The 15,824-nt window shown below is 43.3% G+C and overlaps 1 protein-coding gene across 11 annotated transcripts in view; it reads right to left on the reverse strand.

Annotated features, from left to right (window-relative positions):
- CIITA (class II major histocompatibility complex transactivator) overlaps nucleotides 1-15,824 on the reverse strand; it is an 807,875-nt gene that overhangs the window by 253,604 nt on the left and 538,447 nt on the right. For all 11 annotated transcript variants that reach the window (XM_069647820.1, XM_069647816.1, XM_069647817.1 and 8 more), the window contains one exon: nucleotides 5,602-5,727. In XM_069647820.1, coding sequence (XP_069503921.1) covers nucleotides 5,602-5,727 — 126 coding nt within the window. The remainder of the gene's footprint in view (nucleotides 1-5,601; nucleotides 5,728-15,824) is intronic.

Consider the following 15,824-nt stretch of genomic DNA (forward strand, 5'->3'; position numbering starts at 1 on the left):
TGCATCAACATGCAGGATGTTCTTGACAAAGTGCGTGTTAAACAATCCAGTTTTTGGGAATCTCAGCTTAAAAAAAAGAAACCCCTGCGTGTACAAATTGGTGATCTGGTAGTGGTGAAAAATCCAAGATTTGTAGCAAAGGGTTTATCCAAATTTATGGAACCAAAAATTGTGACCAAAGTAGGTCATGGATACGTTAAATTGCAAGATGGTACCAGATGGAGTTTGAGGAGGGTGGTCCTTGTTAAGGGAAAGCTGGCGGGTACTAAGGAACCGTGTTGTGAGGGAGGTGGTGATACAATAGGAGTTGATCCAGAATATGCCTCTGAGGATGTGGTTCCCCTAGAGAGGGATAAGGATATGGCTGTTCATGGGCAGGATGCTCGGGTGGGGCATGGAAGTAGGCAGGCGTCTGCCTCGGAAAGTGATGATGTTGTGCCATTAGAAGGAGCACATTGTGCTAAGGGGAAGGATGTATATTCTGAGTGTGATTCTGATAAAGGTGCTTTTGGTTTGACTGGTGTGGATGCAAGGGTTGCAGAGGAGTTGTCAGTGCTTGCATCAGATAATGCAAGTTTAGTTCCACACGGAAGGGGACTGTGTGAAAACTCTGCCCTTGCGGAATCCTCCCACCAAGTGAATAATCGCCCAAACCGAATAAAGAATATTCCAGCGAAATACAAGGATTTTGTTTTAGAATTTGCAGATGATTAGTGCTTGGACTGTAATCAATTATCAATGTTCCATATAGATATATATGCCTCTTATTGCATATTAAGGATTCTTCCTGTCCAACCTTGCCTTACCTATGTTCATAATTAATGAATGTTCATTATGGAGGTTTACAGGGGGAGATGTGTAGTAGTTGCTCGTGCTTCCGCGAGCTCTTGTCTAAGGTTCTAGAAGTAGAATGTTGATGTGTTAATGTTCGGGGGGTGGCGGTTGGTTGAGAGAGAGAGATAAAGGAGCAGGGAAGAGATGATGTACGGAGTTCGGGTTTGAGAAATAAATACTTAAATAACTTACCTGTGGAGGTCGCGTTATTACACACTTCCTTTCCAGCACGAATAACAGCAGAACTCAAATAACCCTCGGCACTGCAGCACGAGAGAAAACGAATCTTCACGACATATAAATCCTCTCTCTTTCTTTTAGAACTGCCGGCATCACAAAAAAATAATATACTGTTTTCCGGCACATCAAAATCGAACAGTACCTCTGTGCCATCGTCGGCTCCCTTCCACGTAGCTGATGCTCTCCACAAACGCGAGCAAACACAATAACAATGTCATTTTTTATTTTTTTTACTTTATTTTTTTTTGCTCTCACGGCCGCATTTCCTTCTTATATTTCCCCTTTTTCTTTTGTCACGGCATCTCTTGTTGATTTCTAATTCGGCCGTCCACACAGACCTCATTCTTTCTCATGCCGTTATAGTTACTCCTTGATTACATGCGACACTCCATGTACGTCATCTCGTTGGGCACGTATCTAAGCCCTTTCCTCTAACATTTCTTCCTCCTTCATATGGACAGCACGTCGTACAGAGAATGCTTCTAATACAGCGTTCGGGAAATGCTATAAATGCTTTTCACCAAAGTTCGGTGCTACGCTGCAGGTAGGAACACCTAGGATTGCTCCGTTCTCATTTCACCAAGACGTCCTGACGTTCTATTACGTCATCATTTGACAATGAGCAGTTGCACAGTACAGAGCAGGGGCTCACAGAACATGCACACCCAAGATAACAGTCGCAGCTGAGCAGACCGTATCGGTGCCACTTTTCCACAACACTTTGAGCCCCAACGCAGTCCATCAGTCTAATTACTCCTCCATATTGTGACTATATAGTCATCTCAGCACATGTCTTGCAAACCTTTCCCCAAATATGCAGCATACTTCTCATAGCTGCCAGCCATGTACACACATTAAACAGTACCTTTAAAGTACACATTTCTTCCTGCACAGCATTACTGGTTGTCTGACTATGTACACCATCTGCAGTGCCTGCCGGCTACCTGCAAAGGAGGACTTATACCTAGGGCACCATAACTTGACTGCTGTTTTCAACATTTTCATAAATTTCACTGTCCGCTTGTCCCCACATGGACACTGCTCTCTTGGACATTTCTCATTTCTCTGGTTTATGGGCACCACCACCTCTGGGCTTCAAATTGACATCTCAGGACACACTCTGCCATCTCTGGACACATCCTCGTCACCACTTGAAGTATTCTGGGTTCTGGTGACCAGAGATGACGCTGGAGGCAAGTTATTACAAAAGGAAAAGTAGCTTTATTGTAGTTACAGGGTAAGCTATAGAAAGAAGGTAAGAGCTCAAGGTATATACATCTTCTGCAGTATTTCTCTCATCCTGTCTGTCCTAACTGACGCTCCTGGAACCTTGATGTAGTGTAGGATTCCAGGCTACTAGGCTACATTCTAATACTTGCATTTGTGTACTTAATACAAGTCACATACTACAGATCAATGCTGTAGGCACACCCTTTGCACATTCAGGTGGCAAGTGTGTACCAATGATTCCTCTGCTTGGGCACTGTTTAAAGGCACGTGTCACCCAAAGTGGACACTGTGCCGCTAGAGATCAAAGACAGAGAAGTGGCAGATCTCGGCTCAGAGATCAGCATAATTATAGGGGTTACATATGATGTACAGATTGTTAAATGCCAGACGGTTTTAAAATGGTATACCGGTTCGAACCCCATGGCAGAAGCGCTGGGTTTGATATTTACATAGCTAGAGCTGATATGATGAGGTTTATAAAGCAGCTCTTTTGCAAATGTGGTCCACGTGATAGTGGAGTGAGTCTTATTGCAGTAAGAACAGCCAAAGCATTCTCAGCAGCATTATAAGAGGGTTCACAAATGTAAACACTGAAGTCTCTGAAGGTAACAACTGTTGGAATAAAGCATGAAAGTTGTTGTTGATCTATGGAGGATGATAAATGTATGTCATGTGGATGGTGTCTCTTGGTTTGCTATCGACCATGACAGTGAAGAGTTGAAATGATGAATTAGAGTCTGCAACACATTCTGTTAGACCATGGGTCATCAACCTTTGGCTCGCCAGATGTTTTGGACTACCACACCGATCAGCTCTAGCAAGCATTATCAATTGTGAGGGAACATAGGAGTTGTCTAGAAATCTGCAGATTGCAGACCACCGTGTCTAGACTTTCAAGGCTTTCTAAAACTATTTCAGAGGTGCCCAGTACCACTTTACAAAGGGGAGATTGCAGCAGTCACACCAATTCAAAGTCCTAAATAACAACTTTAATCTTTGATAATGTCATGCTTCTGCATCTCTGCCTCTGGGTGGTGCTGTCTTCAGGCCCGCTGGGTGTTTTCTACCATCTTCAGAGAAGCCCCTAAATCATTATTCGACATTTCCTTTCCGAAATCAGTATTTCCGAAAACATGGACTTCAATTCCCATAATGCACCTTGTGGCAGTTATCATTTCCTGGTTATTCCTATGCATCAGAGTGGCAACCACAATCCCCAGAAGCCCTAGAGATAAGTGCTACTTTCACCTTCGCAGGACCAGAGAGGGAGGAGGCAGATTACCTTCAAGTGTGCTGCTCCGGGTGCTGCTAATTAGTCTGCTTCAGCACAGGACAGGGCAGTATTTAAGCAGCTGCCTGCAAGAGCAAAGTTGGCATTGAGTTCGCTCCCAGCCCTTTTTGCCTTGAGCCACGGTATTCTGCTGTTTACTGTTGCTGTCAGATCCTGCTCATGTTCCAGTGCCCGGTGCTCCCTGCCTGGCAGTCCTGCCAATCCCCTCTGCCTTGCTCCTCTGGGCTCAATGCCTTGCAGCCTGCTACACTCCTGTGCCTTGTGCCCTGGTCCTCTTGGCTCCCTGCATTGTAGCCTGCTACTCTCCTCTGCCTTCTGCCCTGCTGTTCTGAGCTTCCCGCATTGAAGCCCTGCTCCTCTGCTGCAGTCATTGTTTGCTGTCTGCAGCCCCTTGCTCTCTACCTACTATTATCTGGCTCCATGCCTGCTGTTCCTTCTTCTTTTCCTTCAGTCTGTGTTTCCTGGCTTTAGCTTCTAAGTTCCAGTCCTGGGTTCCTTTTAACCATCTTCTGTCCTGCCCTTGTTGTCCCACTTCAGAGCTACAGATTCCTTGTAATCTTTCTTCTGTCCAGCCCTCGATATCCCACTTCAGAGCTACAGATTCCTTGTAATCTGTCTTCAATCCTGCCCTTGTTTTCCGACTTCAGAGCTACAGTTTCCCTGTTATCTGTCTTCAGTCCTGCCCTGGTTATCCCACTTCAGAGCTACAGATTCCTTGTAATCTGTCTTCTGTACAGCCCTCGTTATCCCACTTCAGAGCTACATATTCCTTGTAATCTGTTTTATGTCCTGCCCTTGTTACCCCACTTTAGAGCTACAGTTTCCTTGTTTATCCGTCCTCTGTCCAGCCCTCGTTATCCCACTTCAGAGCTACAGATTCCTTGTAATCTGTCTTCTGTCCAGCCCTCGTTATCCCACTTCAGAGCTACAGATTCCTTGTAATCTGTCTTCAATCCTGCCCTTGTTTTCCGACTTCAGAGCTACAGTTTTCCTGTTATCTGTCTTCAGTCCTGCCGTGGTTATTCCAGTCCAGAGTTACAGTTCACGGTTACCGGTCTGCAGTTCCAGTCTCCTGTATTATTGCAAATCGATTCTTTTCTACTTGCTTTTCCCCTTCTGATCCTTGATTTCTTGACTACCTATTTTTCCCTAGATATTTGTGTTATTGTTCTTATCCTCACTTGTGCTTCTGTTATTCCTTTGTTGAGACTTTGGCTGCTGGGGTTCCCAGCAGGCAATCCCTGCACCTTCCCTTGTCTTGTTTTACTTGTAGTCTGTAGTGAATTAAATGTAACAGTGTTTTGCGTTCTGTTCCCTCAGAGGGCATCCGCTGTAGGTTCCGGCAGGACTCATATCGGCTTGTCTCTTGTAAGTACACTCCTTGTGTGTGCCCTAGGGTCCAGACACAGAAGCCACTCCTGCTTTCCCTTTCCTTGGGCTTACAAGGAGTGGTGCCTGTAAAAGTAACTTACACAGAGGCATTGAGCTTCCCTTATATCTGTGGGCAGTCTCTAGTCCAACCTGTGTATACACCCCTAGTGGGATCCCTCATTGTTTGTCCAGTGCATGGTTCCCATCCCTTTTTGTTCACCATTGAGATCCACCCTTTCTTCCTGTTCCATAGTTCTGAATTACCTTGCTTATTCTTCATTCTTGTTTAGCTTCCTGCTGTGTGTGCTTATCTGCCCCCTTATATCAGCACAGCCACCCAAAACCTACCTGGGTACACTGCAAAACTTCTGACAGATATCTCTAGCAAGTAGAGCCTAGAGTGCCTAGTTGGAATAATTCCATTGCATGTTTTTTTAACACAAAAATCTCCTACAGAAGAGACATATTGACGATTAAAGGGCAAGTATGTATGTACTCATAAAAATGTGTCTTTGCAAACACAGCATCCAAGCGCATCCATGGTCATTCACAATGAATGTACTTGCTTATGAGCAAACTACACAGAGCACAAAGAGTAGGACATTAACTGGTTAATATAAAGTAACTGGCCTTACCAGAACATGTGATAACGTATGATACATGGCTTCCATGAGGCAGACAGATCAAATGCTGAGGAACCCTTGTTAAGGTTGGCATCACTTGGATTCGACCACAGTCTGAACTTGGCAGGGATGCAAGTGCTGGAATTCAAATGGCATTAGGTTAGTACAGCATACTTGCATTCATGGGGATCTATGTGGTTACTGCGACCACTTCACTGTGACCCCTGAAAATGTCTATTTTTTTTCACTTCGACCCCCCCCCCTTTTCACCCCATATATATGCCACAGACGCCCCTACATGCATTATATGCTATAACCACATATATATGGGGTCTAAAGGGGGTTGAAATAAAAAAGGTTGACATTTTCGGGGGTCGCAGTGAAGTGGTCACAGTAATTGTATAATCCCCATTCATTGAGCTGACATTATACTGAGTATAGAAAGATGATAAATACGCCACTTAAAAATTACATTATCCTTGTTTTAGCTTATTCTAGTTTTGATTCCATGTAATTCTATCACTAGCACCCGGGAGAGTGGCACTGGTCAATCAGACAGCTCGTAATGTGGGTGTATTCCAACGATAACTGTTGTCTTTCTCCATAGCCTCTAGCGCTACTTCCCTGGATCAGACATATTGTTTTCATCCTCCCTCCCATTTCCTTGCCCTCCAGCCTCCGCGGGCTCCTGAACCTCAGCCCCATTGTTAGACCCACTGCCCCCACCCTTGCTTCCCCACTTACCTGACTCTTACTCCCTGTGACGAATCAACTTCCGGGGCACCAGTGGTCCAGGGATGAATATCGGTTTCTAAACCATTAATTAGCCCCACACCTCTAGCACACCAGAAGGGATCCGAACAGATTGGAAACACAAGTAAATTATAAACCTCCTTGTCCAATTTTGGTTACGTGGACAGAATGGCAGGCTTATCTCCACAAGGTCGTGGATCATTGGTTAATTGCAACTCAGCGAAAATACAATTATTATCCAATGATAAAAGGGACTGTCCAGTCAAGGTTGTATAAAAATATCAAATGTATTACTATTACAACAGACAGTTCTAGCACACTACAAAATGCAACCCACCCTGTAAAGGAACACAGAGGACAGACAATTTCATGAAGGAAAGGGATGCACTCCGGATACTGACAGGATGATAGTCGGTAAAGCAATCAGTCTTAACTGTTCAAGGTTATTTGGTTTCAGCATCAAGGGAGCAAGGGGTCATAAATGTCACTAGAGGCCTTTGGAGACGGACCAGAGGGACAGAACCACAATGTACTCAGTGCTTGAGATGATCTTGATGCTTGAGAGCATCAAGCCGCTTCCAGGACGCTTTGCAGCTCCTGCGACAGAGTTCAAGATGGGAGACCGCTGCAGGCAAGCACGGCTGGACGGACGGCTGCAGGCTGGCCTACACAGTAGCTCAGGGTCAAAAATCATTGTCTCTGTGCTGGTTGGCGGATCTGGAATGCAGGTCGAGGCATCTGAAATGGCTTTAGTGACTGTAGCATGACAAGGGTCAGTGGTGCAGCCGGTCGTGGTTCGAGGGCTCGACTGCCTTGAAAATGTCCTTAAAAGATGGACGCTGGTTGAGGCTTGTCAGTGCTCTCCTCCTAGCTTTTTCTGCAGGGCTTGTGTCGTCCTTTAAGGCAGATGGCTGAAATCTGAGGAGAGTGTTTCCAGGCAACGGCCTTGTCCTTTGTTCAGAAATCTCTGGCATTTCCCACCTAGGAAGCTTGCTGGCAGGACCTAGAAGGGTATGCTGTGTGCTGGCTGGGTACCGGTACTGGAAGTGCTGGATGGGTCCTCTGAGTTCGGTATCTCTCTCTGTTCACTGGGAGATGTTTAGTGGAGGGATCTTGCTTGATCATGGATATCCTGGCCTTCCTTCACTGTCGGAAGCTGCAAGGCAGATTGTACCTTCAGTCATGGTCCAAATGAGTCCTTCTTCTTACTCCTTTCGAAGTTGTCAGATGATCTGCCAAAAGAGGGGATCAACCCTCGTTTAAAGCCAAATGGGCCCTAGTGATTGGTGCAGGCTAAGCCTACCTTAATGAACCAATCCTGGGTCCCACCAACAATCTTCTGTTATGCGTGAAGTCATAACCAGAGTGCTTTGCTACAGGAAATGTAAGGGGTGACAACATGTACTACTAAGTCCCACCCATCTTCCTGTCTGTTGTCGATCAAAGTGTCTCTCTGGCTAATTGAGTTCTCTGTGGCTCCTGATCAAAGTGCAGGTCTCCCTTGAGGTTTGTGGCGAGAACAGACTTTCTGTATCCATCAAATAACATTCTTCTTCAATCTGCATGGGTTGCCTATTGTAAACAGTTGTCCCAGGCATAACATTCACTGCCCTCATACAGGGGGTTGGGAGCTAGCTTCAAGTTGACACATTGCATATCAAAGCGGTGTTCATTTCCTGTCCCCTTTTGTCAGTTCTGATCAGGGCTCTCACAGGCCTGTTTCAATTAACTCTCATCAGTATGCGCTGCCACCAGCAGAACCTTTGAAAATAGACAGGGCGTTTCCATAGAGCCTTTATTATTTAATTAGGCTGGACATGGCAGGAGGAAGGTGTTGCCTTCCCCATTCCTGAGATGTTTTGATGTACCTGTGGCTGTCACATTCCAGCTGAACATGACAAGGGGATGGCGCCTGTAGGCTGTGTCCACACAGCGTACATGTGACCATGTGCTTGTTGTGCGGATAACATAGGAAAATGTGTGCGGTTTAACACCACACATTTTCCGATGTTGATTTCACATCATTCCATTTCTTAATAAAATATCAAAGCCCTGGTGAGTGCACACCTGCCATGCGGATGGTCGAATTCCTCACACTCCCTCCCCACCGAACCCCTACGTCACTGTCCTCACTGCCATGGAATTATTAAAGGGACTTAATCCCTTTACTATTTTTCCACAGGAGCCAACTTTGCTTGTAATTTTTGTTCAGATACATCTGGCAAGATTGGAAATAACATCAGCAATTTCTATGAAAAGAAAACAATTAGGACTGTGCAGAAAAGCCTGGGATGCTTTTAACTATCATTGCCTTGTTCAGCGGCAGACAGGGCCAGTAACAGTTATAAGCCCTCGCTGCGGTTCTTGCATCTCTCATCTCTGGCTCGGGCTGGTGGGTTGTTGCCAGCCATGTCTGCCCTTGATCGGTTAAATATACCAACGGAGGGCACATTTACCAAGTCCCCAATATTAGGACAGAAGGGACTGCAAAAGTAGTGCAGTCCACTCCATGCCAATGTCATTTTTCACACTAATAAACAAGCATGTAAATCCAGGTGGATTCAGGTTTCCTTGCATTTACTGCACTTTGAAGTGAAAACATTCATAAATGCATCCCGCAATGTGCGTGTCTAGCACCCTGAAAGAGGGCACTACCCAATCAGGAAGCTCGGAACACGGGCTGTATTGTCTGGTATAAGCCTGTGTTCTGAGGAACCTAAGTGCTGCTTTCCCTTCCCTGCTTCTCCTCTTACCCGCTCCCCCTCACCTCTGAGCACCCCCGTAGTTTCCGACACAGGTGCAAAGGGTTTTTAATTGAAAACAAACAAAAAAGACACTTACCTTGCGGCTGTGTGAATAACAGGGCCACACTTTAATTTCCAAAGTCTGTTTCCTAGTTGATGACATCATGGTCATCAACATAGAAAATGGACTTCAGAAACATCTGTGTGGTGCTAGCCCGGGCGGGAATGTATATTTTTAAAAATGTTTTATTAAACACCCTTAAAACACACGTAGGAAACTACATGGGTGTAAAGATAATATAACACGCTGACCGTGCTGGTAACAGCACCACCGCCCGCATTAAGGGTGGGACATTTCTGATAGGGTCAGGCCGCCACCACGGGTTATATCGCCTGAATGATGGATGGGCTTTATATGAATTTGTACTGAATCCACCAGCTTTTTAGCTGCTAAAAGCAGCCAAATTCTAGAGGAATCCAAGGCATTTCCAATGCATTTCCCTCACCATTGATATCAGACAGCCGAGCAGATGGGATCGAGAGTTGGATTCACGTTTTAAATCTGTGCCACTGCTCAGCCATAGAAATCATTTAAAAATCAGTTAGTGTTAAATATTCCTGGGTACATGCTTTTTACATGTGAATTTTATGAACCACTTTTTTTTCTATTAAAATGTTTTATTGGTTTAAAAAAACCTTTAACATTATTACATCATCATAAAACATAAACAAGACCAAAATATACAGGTACAATTAATAATACAATTGATATATAACAAAAAATAAAAAAAGCCTTTAACATTATTACATCATCTTAAAAAACAGAAGAACATAAACCAAAGTATACAGATATAATTACATACCTACTATTTCATTCAATTCCTTCTTCATCATTAGAACTATGTCAATAAACTTCAATGCTGCAATTACTAAGCCTGGTTTTCCCCCATTATCATCCAGTCCCACCATTCATTTGGACTCAAGTTACGTTGTCCCATTGCAAATTCTGCTAAATAAATTTCTCTCATTTCTTTCAAAGCATCACAGCCTATTACCCAATTACTTAATGTCTATACCATATCTTTCTTCTTACAAAAGGTACATACATCATCTACAATCCCTGGCATCTTCTGTGCCCATTGAACTGGAAGACAATTAAGTCGACACCTAAGCAGCATATCCCGGTAATACCGTGACAGGAATTTCTGCAAGTAACTTGGAAGGGAATTCATACCCTTCCTTTCCAGTGATCTTGAGCAGCCCAATTTTGTACAATCACAGTTTTCCAGAATATTAATCCAGTCTCTATCTTGCAGTCTTTGCTTAACTTTATTTGGGTTCACTTCTAACACTTCCAGACTGGTATCATTAGGTTTCAGAATCTTCTCAATCCTTTCATTCCACTGGATTAGATATTTGTCAAATTCAACTCCAGTTGAATTAAAGATTGAGAAGGGAATTATATCTTTTTCATATCTGCACTTCCTATAAAAGACCACTGAATTCCACAAAACCAAAGACTCTTATGACTGAAACTTTAATTCTTGTCTTATGGCACATACTGGTACTGCATTTGGAAGTCGTAACAGGGTACGCCAAAACTGGCCCTCTAGTAATTCCCATATTTCCCAGGGAAGGTGTAAAAGGGCTTGCGAACCATAGGTTAATACTTGTGCAATTTATTGTTTAAAAAATGACAAGATTGGAGTCATCGTGAAATGCCCATATTTCCTATGGAAAATTCTTCCCTGATTTGTTAGGGTAGTCAGTTTTTGCTTCAATTTAATGTAGTGTCCCAGATTCCCTAATATTCCTGTAAATTACCACACCTAGGTAGGTTATTGTTTCTACCACTTCCATTGGCTCGGTTTCCACTCTCCAAGTGAATTTTTCAGCCTTTTATTATGAGCAGATTTCATTACCAATATCTTTGATTTTGTCACATTCATCTTCATGCCATTTTCCTTTAAATATACATTAAACGCATGGATTCTACGCTGTAGACCGATAGGTGTTTGGTCTAAAAAGACCATTTCATCAGCAAAGAGTATCCAGGGCACTAATGTACCATTTATCTTCGAGGAAAATAACTACTTCTCTCTGTGAGTCCACCAGGTCGGCGATATACAAACAGAACAAAAATGGAGCCAAGGGACACCCTTGCTTCAATCCTCGGTGGGTAGATATTTTTTCTGACATATGTCCTTTTCCAGAGAGTCTAATACGGACTTAGGTGTTTGTATGCAATGCCTCTATAGCTTCTACCAAATCTTCTGGGCAACTCCATGCTCTTAATTTGGCACAGTGCTTCTCCCTTATTATTCCGTCGAACGCTTGTTCGAGATCAAGGAATGCCAGATATAAGCAGGTATTCGATTCCAAAGCTTTTTCTTTCAGAATATTAATCATGAATAAATTAAAAGGGGTCCCCACACCCTTTACGAACCCAGTCTGTCTTGGGTCCAAAATACTGCTTTTTTCAGCCCACTTCCTTAGATCCCTCAACAAGACCATCGCAAACAATTTACTAATAGAATCAAGAAGGGCGACAGGACGGTAATTTTTTGGAACTGCCCTATCCCCCTTCTTGAAAATCGGCACGCCATTCGCCTCCCTCCATGATGACAGTACCCTCCTGTTTCTCATAACCTGGGCAAAGAGAACTGGCAAGAATCCACTCCATTGGGTTATATTTTTCTTAAGTTCCTGGTTTGATATGCCATCTGGCTCCTCCGCTCTAGATGAGCTCAGATTTTTTTATCATTATTTCTGCATCTATATTGGCAAATGAGAATTTCCAATTTTGAACACACGTCTTATCTACTTTTCCCTCCCTCCAACCTGGATTGGAAAACAATTTTGTATAATGACTTATCCACTCTGATTCTGGGACCATGCCACTAATGAGGCTTGATCTAATAGCGCCATTATTATTGATTAAATCCAAAAGATTTCTGGTGTTCTTTGCACAGACCACCCTTAGCATGTTTTCAGAGTCATTTTGGGCTCTCATACTCCTTTTCCCGATACACCAGTTGCTATACTGATGTTTAACCAACCTTAGTCTCTCCTCTCTCTATGGCTTATCCCCCTCTTTCGCTATTTTTTGATTGGCCGCCCTAAATATCTTTCTCCTCTTTACCAATGATTGATCGTACACATTTTTTGGCCTGCATTTTCTAGTCATCTTACCGTTTTCATGTACATTCACTTCTTGGAGAAACCCCTGATATTCCACCAGGGAGGAATCCGTAAGAGCAGAGTCCCTTAACAGCCGAATTACACTGTATTGTTTTAATTTTAGGTGATTTCCTCCACTTTCTAACTTCACTTCTCAAATGTTTACCCTTTCATCTAACCCCTCAGTATTTCTAATGGAAATTGCCAACATATCGTGATCACTCCATTTCTGAGGTATGATCTTAAACGTCTCCACTTTCTCTCTAAGATTATTGGAGACAAAACAATATTCAATACATGAGCTCTGCTCACCCCGCTTCCAAGTACACCTCCCAGGTATGTCCCACAACATTTGTCACTTTAACATAAACATATTCCTTCCTTTCATAGCATTTATCCAATCCTTTTCCCTTACATTCCATTCATTCTCACAAAAAGGGTGTCCTTTTTTACTTAATAATTTGATGTTTAGATCCCGTAGATGAGAAATGTAACCTCTTCCTTTTCCCACAACATTTCATCTATTTCCTTCCTGATGGTTTCAACAATCTTAAATTCCTTATCCATGTTTACCTGCCAATGTACATTAATGGGAATCATTGGACTAAGCCAAGACTCTAGTAACGTAACTTGTACATAGGGATTTGGAAAATGTAACTTCTGAACAGTCCAACCTGAGTCCACTTTCACTAGGGTCAAAAGACCTGAATATGGTCGTACGGTGATACCCTTTGGGGCAGGAGTTAAGAAAACAGCATATCCATCACACACAGGCTCTGCCCTCAACCAAATTTCCTGGAAACACAGTATATTAAAATCTTCTAACTCTAGAATTTGTTCTATTAATAAAAACTGAGAGCCCTATGTATTCCATGAAGCAATCCTCAATACCGCCCCCCTCTTGGGGATCTACTTTCCCAATCCAACACACAATGCGCTAGATACCCAGCCCCATGACTCTTCTACTCCCACCTGCCCGTTTTTTTCCAGTCTTTTAAAATCACCCTTATTTTGCTGGTTATCGATGGTAAATTTCAGGGATTTAAAATGTTCCCTCTTAAATAGGACAGTTGTTTCGGCAGCATTTTGATTATTTTGGGGGAGATTCTCTTTGGGCTGCTGGCAAAATCCCTTTTGCATCGATATGTCATTCTAATTTTCTCTTATCCTCTCCTGGAAGTCGCTCACTTCATAGCCTAATAGGAGGAATGTATCTTTCAGAGATAGGATAAAGTCTCTCTTAGCTTGAGGAACTAAATGGAGGATAACCCAGTATGTTCTTTTGTTCAAAACAGACTCCACAGTAGTAATATCTCTCATGGAAATTTGGTGACCTGGGACAATGAAATTTAATAAGCAAAGACAGTTACTTCTATTTAGAACGGGGGAATCAACACTTCCCATGATTCTTTCAACATATAATGTGAAGGTAGCATTCTCATTGCTCTTAGTGTCTTCCTTTTTTCCAGCTTGATTGAAATTTTGAATTTTCCCCCGGCTTCGATCTCATTGCCCAAGCTCCTTCTCTCAGTTCAGTGAGATCATATATTTCCAGACCTTTTCTCTTATCCTCCATTTTTCTAAAGGGAGTTAACCCTCGTGGAGGTATCAAGTTTTTCTGATTTTCCTTTGGTTTTATGTTTTTCTTTTGTAGTGATTTCACCATTCCTTCTAATTGGTTTTCAATTTTTGCCCACTCAGAATTAATATTGTCTTTTCACCTTTCATCATCATCTTCTCTTTCAAGTGCTTCTACTAGATCACTAAGATCATCTCCTGTTAGATTGATGATTTCATCCTCTAATACCTCTTTAGCCCCTTTCTTGGCTTTTTTTGCCTGGGCATCTTCCGCTATCACCAGTTCCTTTCTTACTCTTTTCGGCTCTGGCTCATTATCATTTACTAGCGGGGAGCGCAAGTACCTTAAAAACACTCTTGAGCCATAGAATTTCCTCTTTGCCTTTGATGGCATATTCTTGGTTTTTTTCATAGTTTGCCTACATTTCTTTTTAGTTATAGACACCGTAGAGTGTCCGATTTTCCCTTCAGTTTCCTTTACGGTTTTAAACATGGAAAGATTATTTATCTCCTTTTGCCTCATTGGCGTACTTTCTTTTTCTGATGCATCCTTTGTCTGGCCTTTTGCGTCTAAACATTGGAGATTTACAGATTGAAGCTCACCAGTGACATTTTTCTTCCTCTGCAACGTCTTTATTTGTGCCCGCATCCACTCTCCATCTAGCAACAGGGCCTCCATCATAGACGTCTTTTCCATATTTTCCCTCCGTGCTAGATCACAAAGGCGATTTTGCCAGTTGTTTGAAGTCTCAGCCTCTTTATCCATTCTAGCCTCGAACGTGTTTGCCAAACTCTCCAGGCTCAGATCGAGGCTCTCATCCAGATCGGTTTCTGACACCTCCATTGGAATCAGGGTCGAGCCATTTTCTTGCGGGTGCATCATAACCTCCTTTTTATTCTCCCCACTGGGGCGCTTTCTTTATTTCCCCATTTCCATTTAGTTTTGCTTCCTGCAGCCTATGAATTCTAGTTTCTTTCACTGCTAATTCTGCTCTCAAGTCTGCTTGCTTTAGGGATTCATCCAACAGACGCACCCGATCTGTCACACTGTTAAGGCTCAAGCGTTTTTGGTGCGCTATTTTATTAGTATGATCAGCAAGTTCCTTTATGAGGTGAGCCGCCAAAACAGCATTTTGCCAAGCATTTCGTCCTGTTTCAGCTGGGTGGAGCTCATCAGCCGGTCTTCCGGAGCTAACTACCCGCTGGGGTATGTCAGGGCTTTTCCTCATTATTACCTCTGATTTTGAATTCATCTCCTTGCTTACATTTCCCTCTGCTTCATGATGAATGTGATTCATCCACCTCCGCCATATTTCCATCATTTACAACCGTCAGAACATCTGTGCCGCCCCTTTTTTCGTATCAGCTATATTCTGTATGCTTTCTTCATGTCTCACCTGTAGCTCGCACCTGATACCTTTTCCCCTCATGACCGTATCCATTTCTACCATAGTTAAGGCTGCTTTGTCTTTTTTCATGGACCCGCCCCCCTCCTTCATATTTGCAGCCTCAATGTACTGCTCATCCATTTGATCTGATTCCATCTCAATACACGACATGTCATTTAAGGAGTCCTCCATCGAGTCTTTTACCTCGTTACTTTTGGGCCCACTGCCTCCCAGCCTAATCTGCAAGCGGGTCTGTGTGCCCGAGGGGTTTGGGGCATTTGGCATTTTCATCATTTTCCACCGTGCTCCTACCGCACTCCTCCCACGAACTGCTGCAAACTCCATCGTTACTCCTTTACACCTTTACTCCAGCTACTTGTCGAGCGCTATAGAAAATGATGAACGGAACTGGGCGAATAGTGACTTTTCACTTTTGGTGTGGATCAAAGGGCCTTGTCCCGCAGTCCTCACGTACCGAAAGCGCCCTTATTTCTTAAGCACTCAGACCTCAATTAAAGATTATAATACTTTGTGTAAGAGTAGTAATAGAGTAGCACCAGTGACTATCACAATCTCCACGTGCAAGGGGCAC

The sequence above is a fragment of the Ambystoma mexicanum genome, chromosome 2q, assembly GCF_040938575.1.
Source record: "Ambystoma mexicanum isolate Mex_15411 chromosome 2q, UKY_AmexF1_1, whole genome shotgun sequence".
Classification (NCBI taxonomy): domain Eukaryota; kingdom Metazoa; phylum Chordata; class Amphibia; order Caudata; family Ambystomatidae; genus Ambystoma; species Ambystoma mexicanum.